The 21,866-nt window shown below is 46.3% G+C and overlaps 1 protein-coding gene across 1 annotated transcript in view; it reads left to right on the top strand.

Moving 5' to 3' along the window:
- The window catches only part of TLL2 (tolloid like 2), a 195,504-nt gene that overhangs the window by 88,649 nt on the left and 84,989 nt on the right, over positions 1 to 21,866 (top strand). Inside the window, exons 4-7 of the mRNA XM_038743348.1 lie at positions 8,587 to 8,739; positions 10,991 to 11,108; positions 13,662 to 13,840; positions 14,954 to 15,059. Of these exons, the coding sequence (XP_038599276.1) occupies positions 8,587 to 8,739; positions 10,991 to 11,108; positions 13,662 to 13,840; positions 14,954 to 15,059 (556 nt within the window). The remainder of the gene's footprint in view (positions 1 to 8,586; positions 8,740 to 10,990; positions 11,109 to 13,661; positions 13,841 to 14,953; positions 15,060 to 21,866) is intronic.

The raw sequence follows: 21,866 nt of genomic DNA, 5'->3' as shown, positions 1-21,866 counted from the left end.
TAACATAGGCAAGGGGAGACATAAACGTCCTCAATTATAAGAAGGGATTGAGAAGCAGCGTGGCTCAGTGGAAAGAGCATGGGCATTGGAGTCAAAGGTCATGGGTTCAAATCCCGGCTCCGCCACTTGTCAGCTGTGTGACTTCGGGCAAGTCACCTAACTTATCTGTGCCTCAATTGGCTCATCTGTAAAATGGGGATTAAGACTGTGAACCCCAAGTGGGACAACCTGATCACCTTGTAACCTCCCCAGCACTTAGAACAGTGCTTTGCACATAGTAAGCACTTAAGAAATGCCATCATCATTATTATTATTGTGAGGCAGATGTGGATGAGCAATCTGCATGGTGTAGTGGAAAAAGCTTGGGCCTGAGAGTCAAAAACTTATGGGTTCTCATCCCGTCTCTATAACTTGGCTGCTATGTGACCTTCACTTCACACTTCACTTCTCTGTGCCTCAGTAACCTCACCTGTAAAATGGGGACTAAGACTGGAAGCTCCATGTGGGACTAGGATTGTGTCCAACCTGATTTGTTTGTATCCACCCAGCACTTAGTTCAGTGCCTGGAACACAATAAGCACTTAACAAAAGGACAATAGTTTTATTATTATTATTAATTATTATTATTATTATTACTAAATGCTCTCCTTGGCCACTGCGGCTTGACGGAGACGAAATGGAATTAGAACAAAAACACGAGTGATCCCCTCTGCCTCGAAGACCGCTTCTCCCCATTGCCAAAGTGAGTTTCTCCAAGGAGAGTACAAATTTTCCCAATGCTGCTCATTTCCCGTAATCCCCAAACCAGTACCGCTTGTCATGGACCTGCCCTACCCAAAAATGTGGCATTACCCGATGCTGTAAGGCATCCACCCCTGGGCAGGGGAACAACAGCTGTTCGACAGCTGCGCGGCATAAGGTTAGGGATGACAGGAAGCGAAGAAGAATACTGCAGCCTGTTAAGGCCCTGGAATTATTCTGGCTGTACTCAAAGTTACCCGGCCTGAAATGAGACCGGGACAATGGGACCCTTACACTGTAGAGTATTAAGGAGAGAGGGAGAGGAAAGGGAGAGGAAGAGAGAAAAGGGAGAGGGGAGAAGGAGAGGAGAGAAGAGGGAGAAGAGAGAGAAGAGAGAAGAGGAAGAAAGAGGATGAGAGGGGGAGAGGAGAGGGAGAGGGGAGAGGGAGAGAGAAGAAGGAGAAGGAGGAGGGAGAGAAGAGGCAGAGGGAGAGGGAGATAGAAGAGGCTGAGGGAGAGAGAAGAGGCAGAGGAAAAGGGAGAGAGAATGGGAAGAGACAGAAGGTGAGGAAGAGAGAATGGGAAGAGGGAGAAGGAGAGGGAGAGAGCAAAGGAAGGAGAGGGAGAGAGAGAAAGAGTGAGAGGGAGAAAGAGAGAAAAGGGGAGAGGAGAACTGTTTGCCCTGTTGAAAGTTTTCTCTTTCATGAGTCCCAGTGCACCTGGTAACAATTAACTTGGTTGACATGGTTAGGAAAGGGCAGGAAACAACCTCCCATCATGTGAGATATCTTCAGGACTACTCTGCTTTCCAGTAGCTGAGGGACCCCCAGGAAGGTGATAGGAGACCAGTGGGTAAGGCACAGTGGGGATTGTACCTACTTTTTTGTCCCTGGGTTCGCCCCAGGGCCCCAGACTGGGTGACATGAACACTGTATCTCTGTGCCTTCCCTTGGCTCTCTCTGTTGCTAGGTACTTTTTGGATGCCAGTTTCCTCATTAAAATGTAAACTTGAGGGCAGGGATGGGGTCTTTTGCCTTGATTGTGCTCCCAAAATGCTTGTATTCACTAGGCTTTGTAAATACTACTGATTGGTGGGATGAAGAGGCAAGTTCTGTAGATAATAATGATAGGAATAATAATGGTATTTGTTAATCTTTCTTTGTGCCAAGCACTGTACTAAGCACTGGGGTAGATACAAGATAATCGGGTCAGACATAGTTTCTGTCCTACATGGGGCTCATAGTCAAAGAGCAAGGGACAACAGGTATTGAATCCCCATTTTACAAAGGACGAGGGAACTGAGGCCCAGAGAAGGTAAGAGACTTGCCCAGGGTCACCTTGCAGGCAAGTAGCAGAGCCGGGATTAGAATCTAGGTCCTCAACTCCTAGATCCGTGCTCTTTTCACTAGTCCATGTTCCTGCTCCCCTCAAAGTCCCTCCCCCTAAGACTGGGTGCCCAATCTGGGATCAGTCTGGGACTGTGAGCTTGTTGTGGGCAGGGAATGTATCTGTTATTGTTGTAATGAATCCCTCCAAGGCCCTACTGAGAGCTCATCTCCTCCAGGAGGCCTTCCCAGACTGAGCTGCCTCCTTCCTCTCCCCCTCCTCCCCCTCTCCATCCTCCCCATCTTACCTCCTTCCCTTCCCCACAGCACCTATATATATGTATATATGTTTGTACATATTTATTACTCTATTTTACTTGTACATATCTATTCTATTTATTTTATTTTGTTACTATGTTTGGTTTTGTTCTTTGTCTCCCCCTTCTAGACTGTGAGCCCAGTGTTGGGTAGGGACTGTCTCTATATGTTGCCAACTTGTACTTCCCAAGCACTTAGTGCAGTGCTCAGCACACAGTAAGTGCTCAACAAATACGATTGATGATGATGATGATGGTGTGTTCATTGGGGTTCAGCGTGCCTTAATGCAATTTGGACTTTCTCATTGGATTAATGAGATGGAGTTTGTAACAGATTCCCAGATGAAGCTGTGACTGTCTCGATGGGGTCTGATTTCCACTCACTTCATAACAGCAGGAATGTATTCCTGGCTGTCAGGGCCTTTTCCCAAAGGCCTTCCACAAATGAGGAATTTCTCTAATGGGTCCTAGGATGCTGGGAGCTGAAGCCCATTTCCTCTTGCCCCTCTCAACCCCCCAGCCCTCCCCCAACTCTTAAGGTCCTGCAGGTTGATTTCCCTCTGGACAATGGAGCCTTTGGCTAAGTGGAAAACATTCCTCGAGAAAATGTCCCTCCCATCTCATTCATTCAGTCATTCAATCACATTTATTGACCATTCACTGAATGCAGAGCACTGTACTAAGCACTTGGGAGAGGACAATACAGCAATAAACAGACATATTCATTCTCTGATCCCCCACTTTCCACGGCACAGGGCCGCTCCGGCCTAGATGGGAATTTGGCCACAAGATTTATGAGCTGTTTTCCCCATCTCGTGTTGCTACATTTCCAGTTGGTAATGGTTTATCCAGTTGGCAGGGATGCCAGGGAATAGCATCCGTTTCCTGGCTGTGACAGCCCTGGTGCTTTTCCCTCTCTCCTCCTTCCGAGGACACCCGAAAGCCTGGGGGTCTTTCCGCTTGGAAAATCCAAAGCGGGAACCTCGCTCCGTGCTTTGGCAGGGACTCAGGCTGAAATTGAAATGTTGACTTGGGATGGAAGCTGGGCCATTTCAGAGTGTGCAGAACTCACTTCTGGAGATGGAACAATTTAATTTTTTTCTTTTTATTTGAGGCGTGTTAAATCCTTTTAGACACCCTCTAGCTTCACCCCTAACACTGAGCTCTGGGAGATAATAAATAATTACATACTTTATATCAGACTCTGATTCTTTAGATAATGGTAATCTGGGAAAATCCAATAATGACAGTTGCATTAGGATCTTTTTCCAGTCTTAGCAGAACATCTGTTTGGACACAGTTTTCATCTGCAAATGCTTCCTGTGTTGAGTCCTCAGAACACTAAATTTTTTACTGGGTTGGGTGGAAATCTGTCATTCAGTAACCAGTTTCTGCATATTATATGCTTGTTTCTCCCCAGTTGCACCTTAGTTTTTCTCATGCTGGCTAAAATGGCATTAAAAGTCATCATACTAGTAGATTACGTTTATTTGTGTGTGTTTATGTGTATATATTATACATATATACACTTGATGACTTGACACCTGTCCACATGTTTTCTTTTGGTGTGAGCCCACTGTTGGGTAGGGACTGTCTCTATATGTTGCCAACTTGTACTTCCCAAGTGCTTAGTACACTGCTCTGCACATGTAAGCGCTCAATAAATACAATTGATGATGATGTCTCCCCTTTCTAGACTGTGAGCCCGTTGTTGGGTAGGGACCATCTCTATCTGTTGCCAACTTGTACTTCCCAAGTGCTTAGTACAGTGCTCTGCACACAGTAAGCGCTCAATAAATATGATTGAATGAATGAATGTATATAGTGTATATAACAATAATAATAATAATAATAATGGCATTTGTTAAGCACTTACTATGTGCAAAGCACTGTACTAAGCACTGGGGAAGATACAAGGTGATCAGGTTGTACTATGTGGGGCTCACACTCTTAATCCCTATTTTACAGATGAGGTAACTGAGTCCCAGAGTAGTTAAGTGACTTGCCCAAAGTCACACAGCTGACAAGTGGTGGAGCAGGGATTAGAACCCATGACCTCTGGCTCCCAAGCCTGTGCTCTTTCCACTGAGTCATGCTGCTTCTCTATATATGTGTTTGTAAATATGTGTGTTTATGTATATATATTATACATATATATATATATATATAGTGTTTGTTAAGCATTCATTCATTCATTCAATCATATTTATTGAGCGCTTACTGTGTGCAGAGCACTGGAGTAAGCGCTGGGGAAGTACAAGTTGGCAGCATATAGAAATGGTCCCTACCCAACAACGGGCTCACAGTCTAGAAGGGGGAGGCAGACGACAAAACAAAACATGTGGACAGGTGTCAAGTCATCAGAACAAATAGAATTAAAGCTAAATAAACGTCATTAACAAAATAAATAGAATAATAAATACGTACAAGTAATAAATCTGTACAAACATATATACAGGTGCTGTGGGGGGGTGGAGGGCTAACCCTCACCCACTCCCAGAGACTCACTGGGAAAGGGGGAGATGTTGGATTCCTTCTCTGAATAGATGAGGAACCCTAAAAGAAAATGGAAGCAAGAAAAATAGGAATCCCAACACGGCAGTGTGTTGCTAGGAAGAGGAACGAGGGATTAAGGTGACCATATTTGCTGTTGTTGCCTTCCTGGTAAGTTTTGAGACAACAAATGGCTCTGAAGGCCAGTCATGAGTGGGGCTGGCTTCAGAACTCGTCCCTGTAGACTGAAAGCTCACTGTGGGCAGGGTATGCCACTGTTTATTGTTGTATTGTAGTTTTCCAAATGCTCAGTACAGTGCTCTGTACACAGTAAGCACTCCATAAATATAATTGAATGAATGAATTGTAAGCAGGAGGCAACCACTTCAGAGTATCCCGCCAGCGGGGATCCCCAAAGAGTTGATGCAATTGAAAATTTAAAAGCTCCCATCGTCTCCCTGCCCGATTTGGAAGTGAGGCCAATGTTGACATGGACACTGCATGGCCTGGGGGAAAGAGTGTTCAATAAATACCACTGATTGATTTTCTGGGCCTCAATTTCCTCATCTGTAAAATGGGGATAAAATACCTGTACTCCCTCCCCTTAAGGCTATGGACCTCATGAGACATAGGGGCTGTGTCTGATCTGATTGCATCTACCCCAGCACTTAGTATAATGCTTGCCACTTGGTGAGTGCTTAACAAATACCACAATTATTATTATTATTATTAGAGCAAATTTAATAATAATAATAATAATGATAGCATTTATTAAGCACTTTCTATGTGCAAAGCACTGTTCTAAGTGCTGGGGAGGTTACAGGACGATCAGGTTGTCCCATGGGGGGCTCACAATCTTAATCCCCATTTTACAGATGAGGTAACTGAAGCGCAGAGAAGTGAAGTGACTTGCCCAAAGTCACACAGCTGACAAGTGGCGGAGCCGGAATTTGAACCCATGACCTCTGACTCCAAAGCCCGTTCTCTTTCCACTGAGCCACGCTGCTTCTCTATTTTCTCTATCACTTCTCTATTCTAAATTTCTGAAGCTGCTCTGGTCAAGGGAATCACTGTAGATCTTTCAGAGGTTATTACTGATGATCTATCTGTGATTTCAGTTTCGCTTTCCTGCATCTAGTAGCTTAAGGAAGAACAAAGTTTTGAATGCATTGGAGAATGAGAGGCAGGTTTTGTTTTGTTTTTTAACACGGAGCTCTCTTCTGGGCCCACCACCTCTGAGGAGTGGGGGTCTGGGCTTTGCCTTCTTCTCAAGCGCTTCTGATCGACAGGCCTGATCCAAATGTCATTATGGGGTTTCTCTTGATGATAAGAACCTTCTAGCCTCTGACTGAAGCATCCCCCCTTCTTAGGTTTTACAAATGCCTGATGTGTGGTGGCTGTGGTGGGGAAAATGGTGCCCAGCAGTATTTCCTTCGTTATGGAGGGCTGCAGATGAATCAATCAATCATTTAATGGTATTTATTGAGCACTTTCTATGTGGAGAGCCCTGTACTGAGTGTTTGGGAGAGTCAAGCAGAGTGGCTCAGTGGAAAAAGCATGGGCTTTGGAGTCAGTGGTCATGGGTTCAAATCCTGACTCCGCCAATTGTCAGCTGTGTGATTTTGGGCAAGTCTCTGTGCTTCAGTTGCCTCATCTGTAAAATGGGGATTGACTGTGACCCCACCATGGGACAACCTGATCACCTTGTAATCTCCCCGTCACTTAGAACAATGTTTTGCACATAGTAAGTGCTTATTAAATGCCATCATTATTATTATTACAATACAACAGAGTTGGTACATATGTTCCCTGTCCACAACGGGCTTATAGCATATGGTTCCGGACTCCATAAAATGTCAGAGAGCAGCCTGGTTTGACTGGCATAGATCTGTGGTACAAACTAGTGGCAAAAGCCATTGGAGTTTCTAATCCTGAGTCCAGTTTTGGATTAGGAGAGAATTTACTGTGCTCTGGATTGGAAATCAGGTAATAATAATGATAATATTGGCAATAACAAACTTGTTATGAGCAGGGAAATTATCCGCTAATTCTGTTGTATTGTACTTTCCCAAGGACTTAATATAGTGCTCTGCACATTGTAAGCACTCAGTAAATACCACTGATTCTTCTTCTTCTTCTTACTAATAATATTTTTCCAAGTACTTTCTATGTGCCAATTGTGGTGGTAAGCACCGGAGTAGGTTCAGTGCAATCAGGTGGGAGACAGTCCTTCACAGGGTTCGCGGTCTAAGGGGAGGGTGAACAGAAAACTGAATCCCCATTTTACAGGCGAGGAAACTGAGGCTCAGAGAAGTGAAATGAGTCACCCAAGGTCACAGAGGCCTGCTCGATGCTGCTGAAACAGTTCCTCATCCTTTGTGGACCTGAGCTATTTCCTACTCTGTATTCATTCATTCATTGAATTGTATTTATTGAGCGTTTACTGTGTGCAGAGCACTGTATTAAGCGCTTATGTATGGAATGTTCTGAAGAATGCAGCCTTTATTTTGAGAGACTGAGGGACGTTCTAGTGGAAAGACTTTCGCTCTGCAGCCCTGGATTATCCTAGTGGCCCTCTCGCTGATTAACCGGGTGGACAGGTGCAGGGGAATTCAAGCCATCTGTATGTCAGGTTCTCCAGCCTCTTACCTGTGTCCTGCTTCAGGCCTGGAGCACCCTCCCTCCTCATGTCCATCAGACAGAAGCTCTCTTCACCTTCAGAGCCTTTTGAGGCTCCTCCAGGAGGCCTTCCCTGACTTAACCCTCCTTCCCTTTCCATCAACTCCCTTCTGTGTTACCCTGACTTGCTCCCTTAATCAATCAATCAATCAATCGTATTTATTGAGCACTTACTGTGTGCAGAGTACTGTCCTAAGTGCTTGGGAAGTACAAGTTGGCAACATATAGAGACAGTCCCTACCCAACAGTGGGCTCACAATCTAGAAGGGGGAGACAGAGAACAAAACAAAACATATTAACAAAATAAAATATGCTTTATGCTTCACGAGAAGCAGCGTGGCTCAGTGGAAAAAGCAAGGGCTTTGGAGTCAGAGGTCTTGGGTTCAAATCCCAGCTTCGCCAATTGTCAGCCGTGTGACTTTGGGCAAGTCACTTCATTTCTCTGTGCCCCAGTTACCTCATCTGCAAAATGGGGATGAAGACTGTGAGCCCCCTGTGGGGAAACCTGATCACCTTGTAACATCCCCAGTGCTTAGAACAGTGCTTTGCACATAGTAAGCGCTAATAAATATCATTATTATTATTATTATTATTTATTCATCCCCTCTCCGAGCTCTATGACACTGAAGTACAGTCTGTCTCCCCCTCTAGACTGTGAGCTCGTTGTGGGCAGGGAATGTGTCTGTTATATTGTCCTATTGTACTCTCCTAAGTGCTTAGTACAGTGCTTTGCACACAGTAAGCACTCAATAAATACAACTGACTGACCGACTCTAATGTGGATCATGTTCCTTGTGCTTTGCCGCCTCACAGGGAGGCTGATGGGAGATGCGAGAGAACAGATGAGAAAGCGCTCCGCACTGTTGATTCTCTACTCCCAGGCGCCGCAGCGTGATTTGTGCCAACCATGGCATGGAGCCACTCGGGATCATCATCAGTCGTATTTATTGAGCACTTACTGTGTGCAGAGCACTGTACTAAGCATTGAGGGGATCGACCCCCTCAATGGCTAACGCGACTCTGTCTTGCAGGTGGCCATCCCATCGCCACGCTTCCCTGGAAGTCCAGGAGAAGGGGCTCCAAGGCAGAGCCTTCCCCCAGGGTCCGCAGAGCCACCACCTCCAGGAGCGAGAGGATCTGGCCCGGAGGGGTGATCCCCTATGTCATCGGAGGAAATTTCACCGGTCAGTGAAGCGGTTTGACCTAGCGAGAAGCGGTGCGGCCTAGCGGAAAGAGCCGGGGGAATCGGGAAACCTGGGAGACCTCCCCTTCTAGACTGTGAGCCCACTTTTGGGTAGGGACTGTCTCTATATGTTGCCAACTTGTACTTCCCAAGCGCTTAGTACAGTGCTCTGCACACAATAAGTGCTCAATAAATACGATTGATTGATTGATTGATTGATTGTAAGCTCACTGTGGGCAGGGAATGTGTCTACTAACTTTGTTATATTGTTATATGGTACTTTCCCAAGCGCTTAGTACAGTGCCATGCACAAAGCAAGAACTTGATAATAATCATAATAATGATGGTATTCATTAAGTGCTTACTATGTGCCAAGCACTGTTCCAAGTGCTGGGGGAGATACAAGGTTATCAGATTGTCCCAGGTGGGGCTCACAGTCTTAATCCCCATTTTACAGATGAGGTCACTGACGTACAGAGAAGTGAAGTGACTTGCCCAGAGTTACACAGCTGACAAGTGACAGATGCAGGATTAGAACCCATGATCTCTGACTCCCAAGCCCGTGTTCTTTCCACTAAACCACACTGCTTCTCAATCCCACTGATTGATTTAATTGGGTTCTAGTCCTGGCTCCTCTGCTTAGGACAGTGCTGTGCACACAGTAAACACTTAATAAATATGATTGAATGAATGAATGGATGAGGTGCTTAGAACAGTGCTTTGCACAAAGTAAGCACTTAATAAATGCCATCGTTATTATTATTATTATGAAGTAGGATGGAGACCAGAAATAGAATCCTCCAAGTGCTTAGTACAGTGCTCTGCACACAGTAAGTGCTCAATAAATACGATTGATTGATTGATTGATTATAATAATGACTGTGGCATTTGTTAAGCACTTACTATATGCCAGACACTGTACTAAGTTCTGGAGTAGATACAGGTTAATCAGGCCCCACAATGGGTTCATTCATTCATTCATTCATTCAATCGTATTTATTGAGTGCATATTATTATTATTTTTTAAATGGCATTTATTAAGCATTTACTATGTGCAAAGCACTGTTCTAATCGCTGAGCTTCTGTGTGCAGAGCGCGGTACTAAGCAATTAGAAAGTACAGTTCAGCAATAAAGAGAGACAATCCCTATCCACACTGGGTTTACAGTCTAGAAGTGGGGAGACAGGCATCAAAACAAGTAAACAGGCATCAATGTAAATAAATAGAATTATAGAGATTTACATATATGCATAAGTGCTGTGGGGCGAAGTACGAAAGAGAACAGGCGTATATTTACAGAGTAGGGAAGTGAGACACAGAAAAGCTTAATGACTTGCCCAAGGTCACCCAGGAGCCAAGTGGCACAGCTGGGATTAGAACTCAGGTCTCCTGACTTCCAGTGCTGTGCACCTCCCTTTCCCACAGCACCTGTATATATGTATATATGTTTGTACATATTTATTACTCTATTTATTTATTTTATTTGTACATATCTATTCTATTTATTTTATTTTGTTAATATGTTTGGTTTTGTTCTCTGTCTCCCCCTTCTAGACTGTGAGCCCACTGTTGGGTAGGGACTGTCTCTATATGTTGCCAATTTGTACTTCCCAAGTGCTTGGTACAGAGCTCTGCACACAGTAAGCGCTCAATAAATACGATTGATTGATTGATTGATTAAGAGAAGCAGCATGGCATAGTGGATAGAGCCCAGCCTGGGGATTCAGAAGGTCATGGGTTCTAATCCCAGCTCTGCTGTGTGACCCTGGGCAAGTCACTTCACTTCTTTGTGCCTCAGTGGCCTCATCTGTAAAATGGGGATTGGAACCGTGAGCCCTCGTGGGACAGGGATCGGGTCCAACCCGATTTGCTTGCCTGGTACATAGTAAGCGCTTAACACATCAGGAAGCAGCATGGCTCAGTGGAAAGAGCACGGGCTTGGGAGTCCGAGGTCATGGGTTCTAATCCCACCTCCACCACTTGTCAGCTGTGTGACTTTGGGCAAGTCACTTAACTTCTCTGGGCCTCAGTTCCCTCATCTGTAAAATGGGGATTAAGACTGTGAGCCCCACAAGGGACAACCTTGATTATCTTTTATCCCCCCCATCGCTTAGAACAGTGCTTGGCAAATAGTAAACGCTTAACAAATACCACCATTACTATTATTATTATACCCCAATTATTATTATTGTTTATATTAATGATTTCCCAGAAATAGTCTCCAGTCTCCCTGCCTCTGTTCTCTGTTTCAGGAAGCCAACGAGCCATTTTTAAGCAGGCCATGAGGCACTGGGAAAAACACACCTGTGTGACCTTCATAGAGCGAACGGATGAGGAAAGCTTCATCGTGTTCACCTACAGAACATGTGGGTAAGAATGATAACCTGAGGACCGCCCTGGGTGTCCACCCAACACCAGCCATGCTCAGATTCAAATGAAATGAATAACAAATGTCCATTACGTCTTACTTGGCCAGTGAGTCATGCTGAGAAAAGGTCATTCTCTCAATAATGCATCCAGTCAGTGAGGTATACCTGGAGCTTAGGTATCAGAGTCTGTGAGAGGGAGGTGGTTGGCTTGAATAATAATAATGACAATAATCATTGTGGCATTTGTTAAAGAGTTTACTACGTGTCTGGCACTCTACTACGTGCTGGGGTGGATATGAGCAAATCGGGTTGGATACGGTCCCTGTCCCATGTGGGGCTCACAGTCTCAGCCCCGTTTTTACGGATGAAGCGACTGAGGACCAGAGAAGAGAAGTGACTAACCCGGGGTCACACAGCAGACATTCACTCATTCATTCATTCATTCATTCATTCAATCGTATTTATTGAGCGCTTACTGTGTGTAGAGCACTGTACTAAGTGCTTGGGAAGTACAAGTCAACATGTGACAGAGCCAGGATTAGAACCCACATCCTCTAACTCCCAGGCCAGAGATCTTTCCACTAGACCAGGCTGCAAGGATATCAAGAATAACAATAATAATAATGATCCCCAATTAGACTGTAAACTCTGTTATATCATTGTACACTCCCAAGTGCTTAGTATAGTGTACAGTAAGCATTCAATCAATCAATCAATCGTATTTATTAAGCACTTACTGTGTGCAGAGCACTGTATAAAGTAATATATATATATATAAATATATATAATATATAAATATAATTGATTGATTGAATAACAAATTAACTGACTGTGTCCAACCTGATTAGCTTGTATCTATCCTAGTGCTTAGTACAGTGCCTGGCACATAGTAAGTGCTTAACAAATACCATTAAAAGAAAAAAGAAGAAAACTGATGGGGGGGAGGGGGCTTCTCATTCATTCATTCATTCATTCAATTCATTCAATCATATTTACTGAGCACTTAATGTGTGCAGAGCACTGTACTCAGCACTTGGGAGTGTACAAAACTATAATAAACAGACACATTCCTGCCCACAGTGAGGTTATAGCCTAGAGGGACACACACACACACACACACACACACACACACACACACACACACACACACACATATAAAGAAATAAATAACAGATATGTACATTAGTGCTGTGGGGCTGGGGCTGGGGGGAAATGAATGAAAGAAGCAAGTCAAGGGATACAAAAGGAAGAGGTAGAAGAGGAAAGAAGCGCTTAGGGAAGGTCTCTTGGAGGAGCTGTGTCTTCAATAAGACTTTGAAGGGGAGAGAGTAATTTGATGGATTTGAGGAGGAAGGGCATTTCAGACCAGAGGCACAACATGGGCAAGACATCGGCAGTGAGATAGACGACTCGAGAGGCACCTGGTCAGCTCTTTGCCCTCAATTTCAAATACCTACAGGAAGGGGCTCTGTGGAGAATCACAACTCCCTGAAAAGTTTGGGTATGCTGAGGAGAAAGGATTCACTCAGCATCCCATGATCTCTTCTGGTTCTGAGCTGAGGGACAGTCTTCAGGCCTCATTGTGAAACACGTCGGCTTCCTCTGAGCAAAAGAAACACATCCTTTAGCTCTCTTTGGGGCCAGTTTGTCTCATTTTGGGGCTTTCCACACCCAGGAAAGAGTCCTGGTTTCTGACAGCAGCCTTTGCCAACCTCCCCGAGCTGGGCCTGGCCACATTTCTACCATCGACCCAAACACCCCTTCCCTGGCTCCCTGTCCCCAACCTGCCTTGCTGCTGCTCAGTTGGCTCAATCTCCCAGAAGCAGTAGACTCTGTGGCCCTCCCTCTTCTGCCCCGCTCCTCACCTCAGCCCTGTCAAAGTGTGCTCTTTGTTGTCTGAAGGACCTTAACCTCGTGTTGTGTCTCAGGTCAGGGTTACAACTTCTTAAAAATGGAAGCCGGGGAGGTGAATTATCTGGGAGAGACATATGACTTTGACAGTACAGTGCTCTGCACATAGTAAGCGCTCAATAAATCCGATTGATGATGATGATGATCCCCACTTCCACACATGCCCTCCTCCTTCCCGCCCACCCTCACAGACCTCGAGACATCCCTTCTCCTCTGCACACCTGACCCGGGCACCCCCTGCCCCGGCGGCATCACGGTGAGGATTTTGGGGCCCCTCTGGGTACTTGCTTCCCCTGAGCACGAGCCAGACTCCCTCCCCCTCACAGAGCCCACCCGCCACTGGCCACCCACTCACCGCAGCGTGACGTAGTGGCTAAAGCATGGACCCGAGTTCTACTCCTGGCTCCACCACTTGCCCGCTGTGTGGCCTTGGACAAGGCACTTCACTTCTCTGGACTTCAATTACTTCATCTGTAAAATGAGAATTGAGACTGTGAGCTCCACGTTGCACAAGGACTGTGTCCAACCTGGTTTGCTTGTATCCACCTCAGCGCTTAGTACAGTGCCCGGCACATAGTAAGTGCTTAACAAATATCGCAGTGATTATTATTATTATTTTCCGCTCCTTCCCCGCTCCTGCCAGCTGCTGTTCGTACGTCGGCCGGCGCGGGGGAGGCCCCCAGGCCATCTCCATCGGCAAGAACTGTGACAAGTTCGGCATCGTGGCCCACGAGCTGGGCCATGTGGTGGGATTCTGGCATGAACACACCCGACCAGACAGGGACCAGCATGTCACTATCATCAGGGAGAACATTCAGCAAGGTAAGGGGCTTCAGGCCCACCCCCTAAGATATTCTTGACACGGGAGAGGGCTCAGTACCCACAAGATCAGGTCAAGGGCTGATTTTCCAAGAGATTTTCCACTCAGAGCAATGGGGCTGAATAAGGCAGAGGAGAGAGAGCTCAGGTGACCTCTTTATCTTGGGCTATTTAGACCTTCCCACTGGTCCCTATCCATTTGGTGGGGGCTTATGGATGGAAACTCTATTCTTAATGAATTCCCCAGGGGAAGATTTGTCACATATATAAATAAGTTAGCTCACTGGAGGGTCAGAGACTTTTCAAGTCAAATAGGACAACACATTCTAATTTTCTAATTAGAGGTAAGGTTTAATTCCAAGAAGGACGTACGTTACCTTGTCCGGGTTTGCAGCTGACGAGGTGGCAGATTCCTGTCTCGTGGCAAATTAATCTGTATCATTTCATTTTGGGAATATAGATCTATTTTCTTCTTTTAGATTGGGCTATACTTGCTGGAATGCAGTGCCACTTTTACAACCAGAAATGCAATTTACAAAAGCCTTAAATCCTTACCTGTAGACAGAATTTGAAAGTGAGCTTAATAAGGTGGCAGAGGAACCTATCCTCAAGTCCCTCACACAAGTCTCGAAGCAGAGGAGATCAGACTTTTGTTTCATTCAGCATGAGGCATGATATTTTCCAGTAATATTATTTTCCATTAACTTTCCAGTAATACAGCTTCTTGGATCATTTGGTTCATTAAAGAGTAATACTCCTAAGATAAGTTTGTAGCTCCGTAGGATTTGAGTGAGCCTCCATCTTTTGATTTTTCTCCTGCCTTTTCTTCTGCATGATCAGAGAACTTTGCCTTAATACAGTATCAATAAAGAGTGTCAGAAACCAATCCGTCTGATCCAACAGGGCGGATAGGTCTTCATTGCTCCAGTAGTGGTTGGGAGGGTCTGAGTTTTGCTTCCTTGGTTAGACTCTCAGGTGTCTTTTTAAGATTCTCATTCATGGCAGCGGGGGATTTGGGGCGAATAAGGAGGTATTTTCTGCCCCGCTTCTCACCTCAGCCCTGTCAAAGTGTGCTCTTTGATGTCTGAAGGACCTTAACCTCGTGTTGTGTCTCAGGTCAGGAGTACAACTTCTTAAAAATGGAAGCCGGGGAGGTGAATTCTCTGGGAGAGACGTATGACTTTGACAGTATCATGCACTACGCCCGGAACACCTTCTCAAGGTCGGAATCTAAGGTTATGACTCTTCAATTCTCTATTGTCTGCTGCAGGGATGGACCCGGTTGGGGGTGGGATTGACGGAGCAGTGGTCTCTACCTACTTTAACAGGGGTCTCTCTGGACTTGGTGTCTCCTCTGGCTGGTGGCAGTGAAATACAGTGGACCCAGGCCTCTCTAATAAGGTTTTAACCTTTTAGTGGAGCCATTGTTCCGTATTATTATTATCATTATTATTTTTGGAGTCATCATTACTATTTTTGTCAAGGGCTTACTTTTTGTTAAGCACTTGCATCTGTCAGATTGGATGCAGTTCCTTATCTCACATGGGTCTCTATTCTATTACTATTCTATTTATTTTATTTTATTAATGTGTTTTGTTTTGTTGTCTGTCTCCCCCTTCTAGACTGTGAGCCCGTTGTAGGATAGGGACCACCTCTAGAGGTTGCCAACTTGTACTTCCCAAGTGCTTAGTACAGTGCTCTGCACACAGTAAGCGCTCAATAAATACGATTGAATGAATGAATGGGGCTCACGATTTGAGTGGGAGAAGAGCAGGTATTTAATCCCCATTTTACCTATAAGGAAACTGAGGTATGAGAGAAATAAAGTGACTTGTCCAAGGTCACACAGCAAGCAATAGACAGAGCTGGATTTAGAACCTAGGTCCTCTGACTCCTAGGTCTGTGCTTCTTCCACAAGGCCATGTTGCTTCTCTTCATGGAAAACTGGAAAGTGGAAATTTTCCACTTATGTAATTTATGGTCTCATGGCTAATAACTTAAGATCTCCTATTTAAAATTTATAGTGGGTGGGCAAGGGTCCCCTGTAGGGCCTAATTCTTGGGGGGATGTAAGTGTGGCTAGTTGTGGAAGAAGAAGGGAAGGATCTACCCAGTCTTGATCAGATTACTGCTCTCAACTCTACCCTTTCTACTCAGCTAGACTCACTCGCTCCCCTTTCCCTTCGGCGCTCTCGTACCACTAACCCACAGCCCCGGATCACTGCCACTGTCCGCCTCCTTTGCTCTTATGCTCGAGCTGCCGAACGCTGCTGGCGAAAGTCTAAACACCATGCCAACCTCGTTCACTTCAAGTTTATCCTTTCCTGCCTTAACTCAGCCCTCTCCTCTGCCAGACAAAACTATTTCTCCTCCCTTATTGACACCCATGCCCATCACCCCCGTCAGCTCTTCCGTACATTCAACTCCCTTCTCAGGCCCCCGGTTCCTCCCCCTCCTCCTTCCCTCACCCCCAATGATCTGGCCTCCTACTTCATTAACAAAATTAAATCCATCAGGTCTGACCTCCCCAAAGTCACTTCCCCCCCCTTCTCCAACCCCCCGGCTCTCAACACTCTCTGCTACTCTCTCATCCTTCCCAGCAGTATCCTCAGAGGAGCTCTCCTCCCTCCTCTCAAGCGCTACTCCGGCCACCTGTGCTTCTGACCCCATTCCCTCTCATCTCATGAAATCTCTCGCTCCATCTCTTCTCCCCTCCTTAACTTCCATCTTCAACCGCTCACTCTCCACTGGTTCCTTCCCCTGTGCCTTCAAACATGCCCATGTCTGTCCCATCCTAAAAAAACCCTCTCTTGACCCCACCTCACCTTCTAGTTATCGCCCCATATCCCTCCTACCATTCCTTTCCAAACTCCTTGAACGAGTTGTCTACATGCGCTGCCTCGAATTCCTCAACACCAACTCTCTCCTCGACCCCCTCCAGTCTGGCTTCTGCCCCATACATTCCACGGAAACTGCCCTCTCAAAGGTCACCAATGACCTCCTGCTTGCCAAATCCAACAGCTCATACTCTATCCTAATCCTCCTCGACCTCTCAGCTGCCTTCGACCTGTGGACCACCCCCTTCTCCTCAACACGCTATCCGACCTTGGCTTCACAGACTCTGTCCTCTCCTGGTTCTCCTCTTATCTCTCCGGTCGTTCATACTCCGTCTCTTTTGCAGGCTCCTCCTTCCCCTCCCATCCCCTTCCTGTGTGGGTTCCCCCAGGTTCAGTGCTTGGTCCCCTTCTGTTCTCGATCTACATGCACTCCCTTGGTGACCTCATTTGCTCCCACGGCTTAAACTATCATCTCTACGCTGATGACACCCAGATCTCCATCTCTGCCCCTGCTCTCTCCCCCTCTCTCCAGGCTCGCATCTCCTCCTGCCTTCAGGACATCTCCATCTGGATGTCTGCCCGCCACCTAAAACTCAACGTGTCCAAGACTGAACTCCTTGTCTTCCCTCCCAAACCCTGCCCTCTCCCTAACTTTCCCATCTCCATTGACGGTACTACCATCCTTCCCGTCTCACAAGCCCGCAACCTTGGTGTCATCCTCAACTCCGCTCTCTCATTCACCCCTCACATCCAAGCCGTCACCAAAATCTGCCGTTCTCAGCTCCGCAACATTGCCAAGATCCGCCCTTTCCTCTCCATCCAAACCGCTACCCTGCTAATTCAAGCTCTCATCCTATCCCGTCTGGACTACTGCATCAGCCTTCTCTCTGATCTCCCATCCTCGTGTCTCTCCCCACTTCAATCCATACTTCATGCTGCTGCCCGGATTGTCTTTGTCCAGAAACGCTCTGGGCATGTTACTCCCCTCCTCAAAAATCTCCAGTGGCTACCAATCAATCTGCATATCAGGCAGAAATTCCTCACCCTGGGCTTCAAGGCTATCCGTCACCTCACCCCCTCCTACCTCACCTCCCTTCTCTCCTTCTCCAGCCCAGCCCGCACCCTCTGCTCCTCCACCGCTAATCTCCTCACCGTACCTCGTTCTCGCCTGTCCCGCTATCGACCCTGGCCCACGTCATCCCCCGGGTCTGGAATACCCTCCCTCTGCCCATCCGCCAAGCTAGCTCTCTTCCTCCCTTCAAGGCCCTACTGAGAGCTCACCTCCTCCAGGAGGCCTTCCCAGACTGAGCCCCTTCCTTCCTCTCCCCCTTGTCCCCCTCTCCATCCCCCCATCTTACCTCCTTCCCTTCCCCACAGCACCTGTATATATGTTATATATGTTTGTACATATTTATTACTCTATTTATTTATTTATCTATTTATTTTACTTGTACATATCTATTCTATTTATTTTATTTTGTTAGTATGTTTGGTTTTGTTCTCTGTCTCCCCCTTTTAGACTGTGAGCCCACTGTTGGGTAGGGACTGTCTCTATATGTTGCCAACTTGTACTTCCCAATTGCTTAGTACAGTGCTCTGCACACAGTAAGCGCTCAATAAATACGATTGATTGATTGATTGAATGGAGAAGACCAGCAATCTGTCGCTGATCATGTTGGGCATTTTGGGCAGCTCAGGCCTCAGAAATTTTAGTATAATCCTGAAGGTTTTAGGGTTAGGGTTAGTGATACTGTGATACCCTAGCCCCATTTCGGTCCTAGTCTGGGCAGCAAGACTGGTTCAGCTGCTCCTATCAACTCCCTCTCTGGTGGTGTTGCTTTCTTGGTAACGTGGCCAGACTTGACCCACTTTTTTTTTTTAATGGCATTTATGAAGCGCTTACTATGTGCAAAGCACTGTTCTAAGTGCTGGGGAGTTTACAGTGTGATCAGGTTGTCCCACGGGGGGCTCACAGTCTTAACCCCTATTTTACAGATGAGGTAACTGAGGCACAGAGAAGTTAAGTGGTTTGCCCAAAGTCACACAGCTGACAAGTGGCGGAGCCGGGATTTGAACCGATGACCTCTGACTCCAAAGCCCGGGCTCTTTCCACTGAGCCATGCCACTTCAAAGCGAGATGCCCCTTTCACACCCTGGTGCAAAACTGGTGGTCTCAGGGCTTGCCATGGGTGAGAAGGAGAGGGGAAGGCTGCCTAGGTTGAGGTAAGCTCAGGACAGCAAGAGAGAGAGAGGGAGAGTGGTAGTACATGAGAGAGAAGTGACTCTGTCAGTAGTGTTTGCTGTATGCATGGCAGTGGGACCAAGTAGATAGAACTGGTCCTAAGAGTCAGAGGACCTGGGTTCTAATCCCACAACTTGTCTGCTCTTTGATCTTGGGCATGTCGCTACTCTTCTCATCATGTCTCAGTGGAAAGAGCACAGGCTTGGAAGTCAGAGGTTGTGGGTTCTAATCCCGCCTCCGCCACTTGTCTGCTGTGTGACTTTGGGCGTGTCACTCAACTTCTCTGTGCCTCAGTTACATCATCTGCAAAAGGGGGGTTAAGACTGTGAGCCCCACATGGGACAACCTGATTACCTTGTATCTCCCCCAGTGCTTAGAACAGTGCTTGGCACATAGTGAGCGCTTAACAAATACCATTATTATTATTATTCCCTGTGCCTCATTTACCTCATCTGTAAAATGGGGAATAAATCTTCCTCAATCAAATCTCGATTGTGAAACTTAACTGGGACAGGGACTGTGTCTAACCTGATCTCGTTTCTATCCCGGTGCTTAGTACAATGTCTGGAACACTGCCAGACCCAAAACTGTTCACTGTTATACTGTACTCTCCCAAGCGAAAGAGATGGTGAGGCGTGGAGAAGTTAAGTGTCTTGTCTAAGGTCACACAGCAGGTAAGTGGCAGAGCCCGGAATTAGAATTAGAATTCAGGAGAAGCACCATGGAGTATTCATTCATTCAATTCATTCAATCATATTCATTCATTCATTTGTATTTATTGAGCGCTTACTGTGTGCAGAGCACTGTACTTAGTGCTTAGAGTAGTGTCCAGAGCACGGGCCTGGGAGTTAGAAGGTCATGGGTTTTAATCCCGGGTCTACCACTGGTTTGCTGTGTGGCCTTGGACAAGTCACTTAACTTCTCTGTACCTCAGTTACCTCATCTGTAAAATGGGAATGAAAACTGTGAGTCCTTTGTGGGGCAGGGACTGTGTTCAACTCAATTTGCTTGTATCTACCCCAGCACTTAGTACAGTGCCTGACAGTAAGTGCTCAACAAATAACATAATAATAATAATAATAATATAACCCAGGCCCTCTGACTCCTAGGCCTGTGTTCTTTCCATTAGGCCTCGCTGCTTTGCACTGTCCCTCTGTGCTCTTCAACAACAGCATCTGCTTAATGTCTTAACGTGTTCACTTTTGGGAAGGCGAGGGGTTCCTTGTCCAGGTGGGAAAAAAATTAACCTTAGTATATTTGTTTTAATAAATAATTAATAAAGAAAATCATTCCCTCCACCTTCAAAGCCCTTCTGAAGGCCCATCTCCTCCAAGAGGCCTTTGTACATATCTATTCTATCTATTCTATTCTATTTATTTTATTTTGTTAATATGTTTGGTTTTGTTCTCTGTCTCCCCCTTCTAGACTGTGAGCCCACTGTTGGGTAGGGACTGTCTCTATATGTTGCCAACTTGTACTTCCCAAGCACTTAGTACAGTGCAAGCCCTCATTTCCTCTTCCCCCACTCTCTTCTGCATCACCCCGATTTGCTCCTTTTAGTCACCCCTCCCTCAGCCCCACAGCACTCACATACACATCCATAATTTATTTATTTGTAGTACTGTCCGCCTCCCCCTCTAGACTGTAAATTCGTTTTGGGCAGGGAATGTGCCTACCAACTCTGTTATATTGCACTCTCCCAAGCGACAGTGCTCTGCACACAAGAAGCGCTCAATAAATACAATTATTTGATTGGTAATAAAGTGTCTCTCAGGTCCCCGCTTGGGAGCTCCAGGACCAGTTGTTTCCTGGCTGGGTGGGTAGCGGGGTGGGGAGGCCACTTTGGGGCTTAGTGGAGCGAGACCCCAGCTGGGGGTTGGAGGGAGACAGACCTCGGGAGGGGTAATTTCTTGGCGTCGAATGGCTCTGAGAGGATAGTTTTCTCCCCTTGGGGTATCGGCCAAGCCCTCCCAGAATCCGGCAGAATGTAAACGGAAAGAATTGTCAGGCACAAAAGGGGGATTATGTTATTCCACTGGTTTGCACGGTGGATGATTTGTTGCTGCCCTGCCCTTCCTGACTGTCCAGGAGGTGGTGGGGAGGGAATATGTGTTGTTTTGTTGTCTGTCTCCCCCTTCTAGACCGTGAGCCCGCTATTGGGTAGGGACCGTCTCCATATGTTACCAACTTGTACTTCCCAAGCGCTTAGTACAGTGCTCTGCACACAGTAAGCGCTCAATAAATACGATTGAATGAATGAATGAATGAAAGTCCAGTGCTAAGCACTGGTCTGTGCTTCTAGCCATTTCCATTTCTAGTTTTCCTTTCATAGGTTCTCAGCCTGGGTGTGTTAGGAGGCAGGGGATGTTTCTTGGTGAAGCAGGTGGTTAAAGCATAGGCCTGGGAAGCAGAGGACCTGGGTTCTAATTCCGGCTTCTCCACTAGCCTGCTGTCAAGTCATTTAACTTGGGCAAGTCACTTAACTTCCCTGAGCCTCAATTACGTCATCTGCAAAATGGGGTTCAACGTTGTGAACCCCATGAGAAACAGCATAGTGTAGAGGATAGGGCGCAGGTTTGGGAGTCAGAAGGTTTTGGGTTCGATTCCCTGCTCTGCCACTTGTCTACTGTGTGACCTTGGGCAAGTCACTTTATTTCTCAGTGCCTCAGTTACCTCATCTGTAAAATGGGGATTGAGACTGTGAGCCTCATGTGGGACAGGAACTGTGTCCAACCCGATTTGCTTGTAATAATAATAATGATGGTATTTGTTAAGCACTTACTATGTGCAAAGCACTGTTCTAAGTGCTGGGGGGGATAAAAGGTGATCAGGTTGTCCCATGTGGGGCTCACAGTCTTAATCCCCATTTTACAGATGAGGTAACTGAGGTACCGAGAAGTTAAGTGACTTGCCCAAAATCACACAGCTGACAAGTGGTGGAGCCAGGATTA

Source organism: Tachyglossus aculeatus, chromosome 3 (genome assembly GCF_015852505.1).
Source record: "Tachyglossus aculeatus isolate mTacAcu1 chromosome 3, mTacAcu1.pri, whole genome shotgun sequence".
NCBI classification, from domain to species: Eukaryota; Metazoa; Chordata; class Mammalia; order Monotremata; family Tachyglossidae; genus Tachyglossus; species Tachyglossus aculeatus.
The sequence above is the reverse complement of the archived record's forward strand: the minus strand, read 5'-3'. Positions and strand labels throughout refer to the sequence as shown.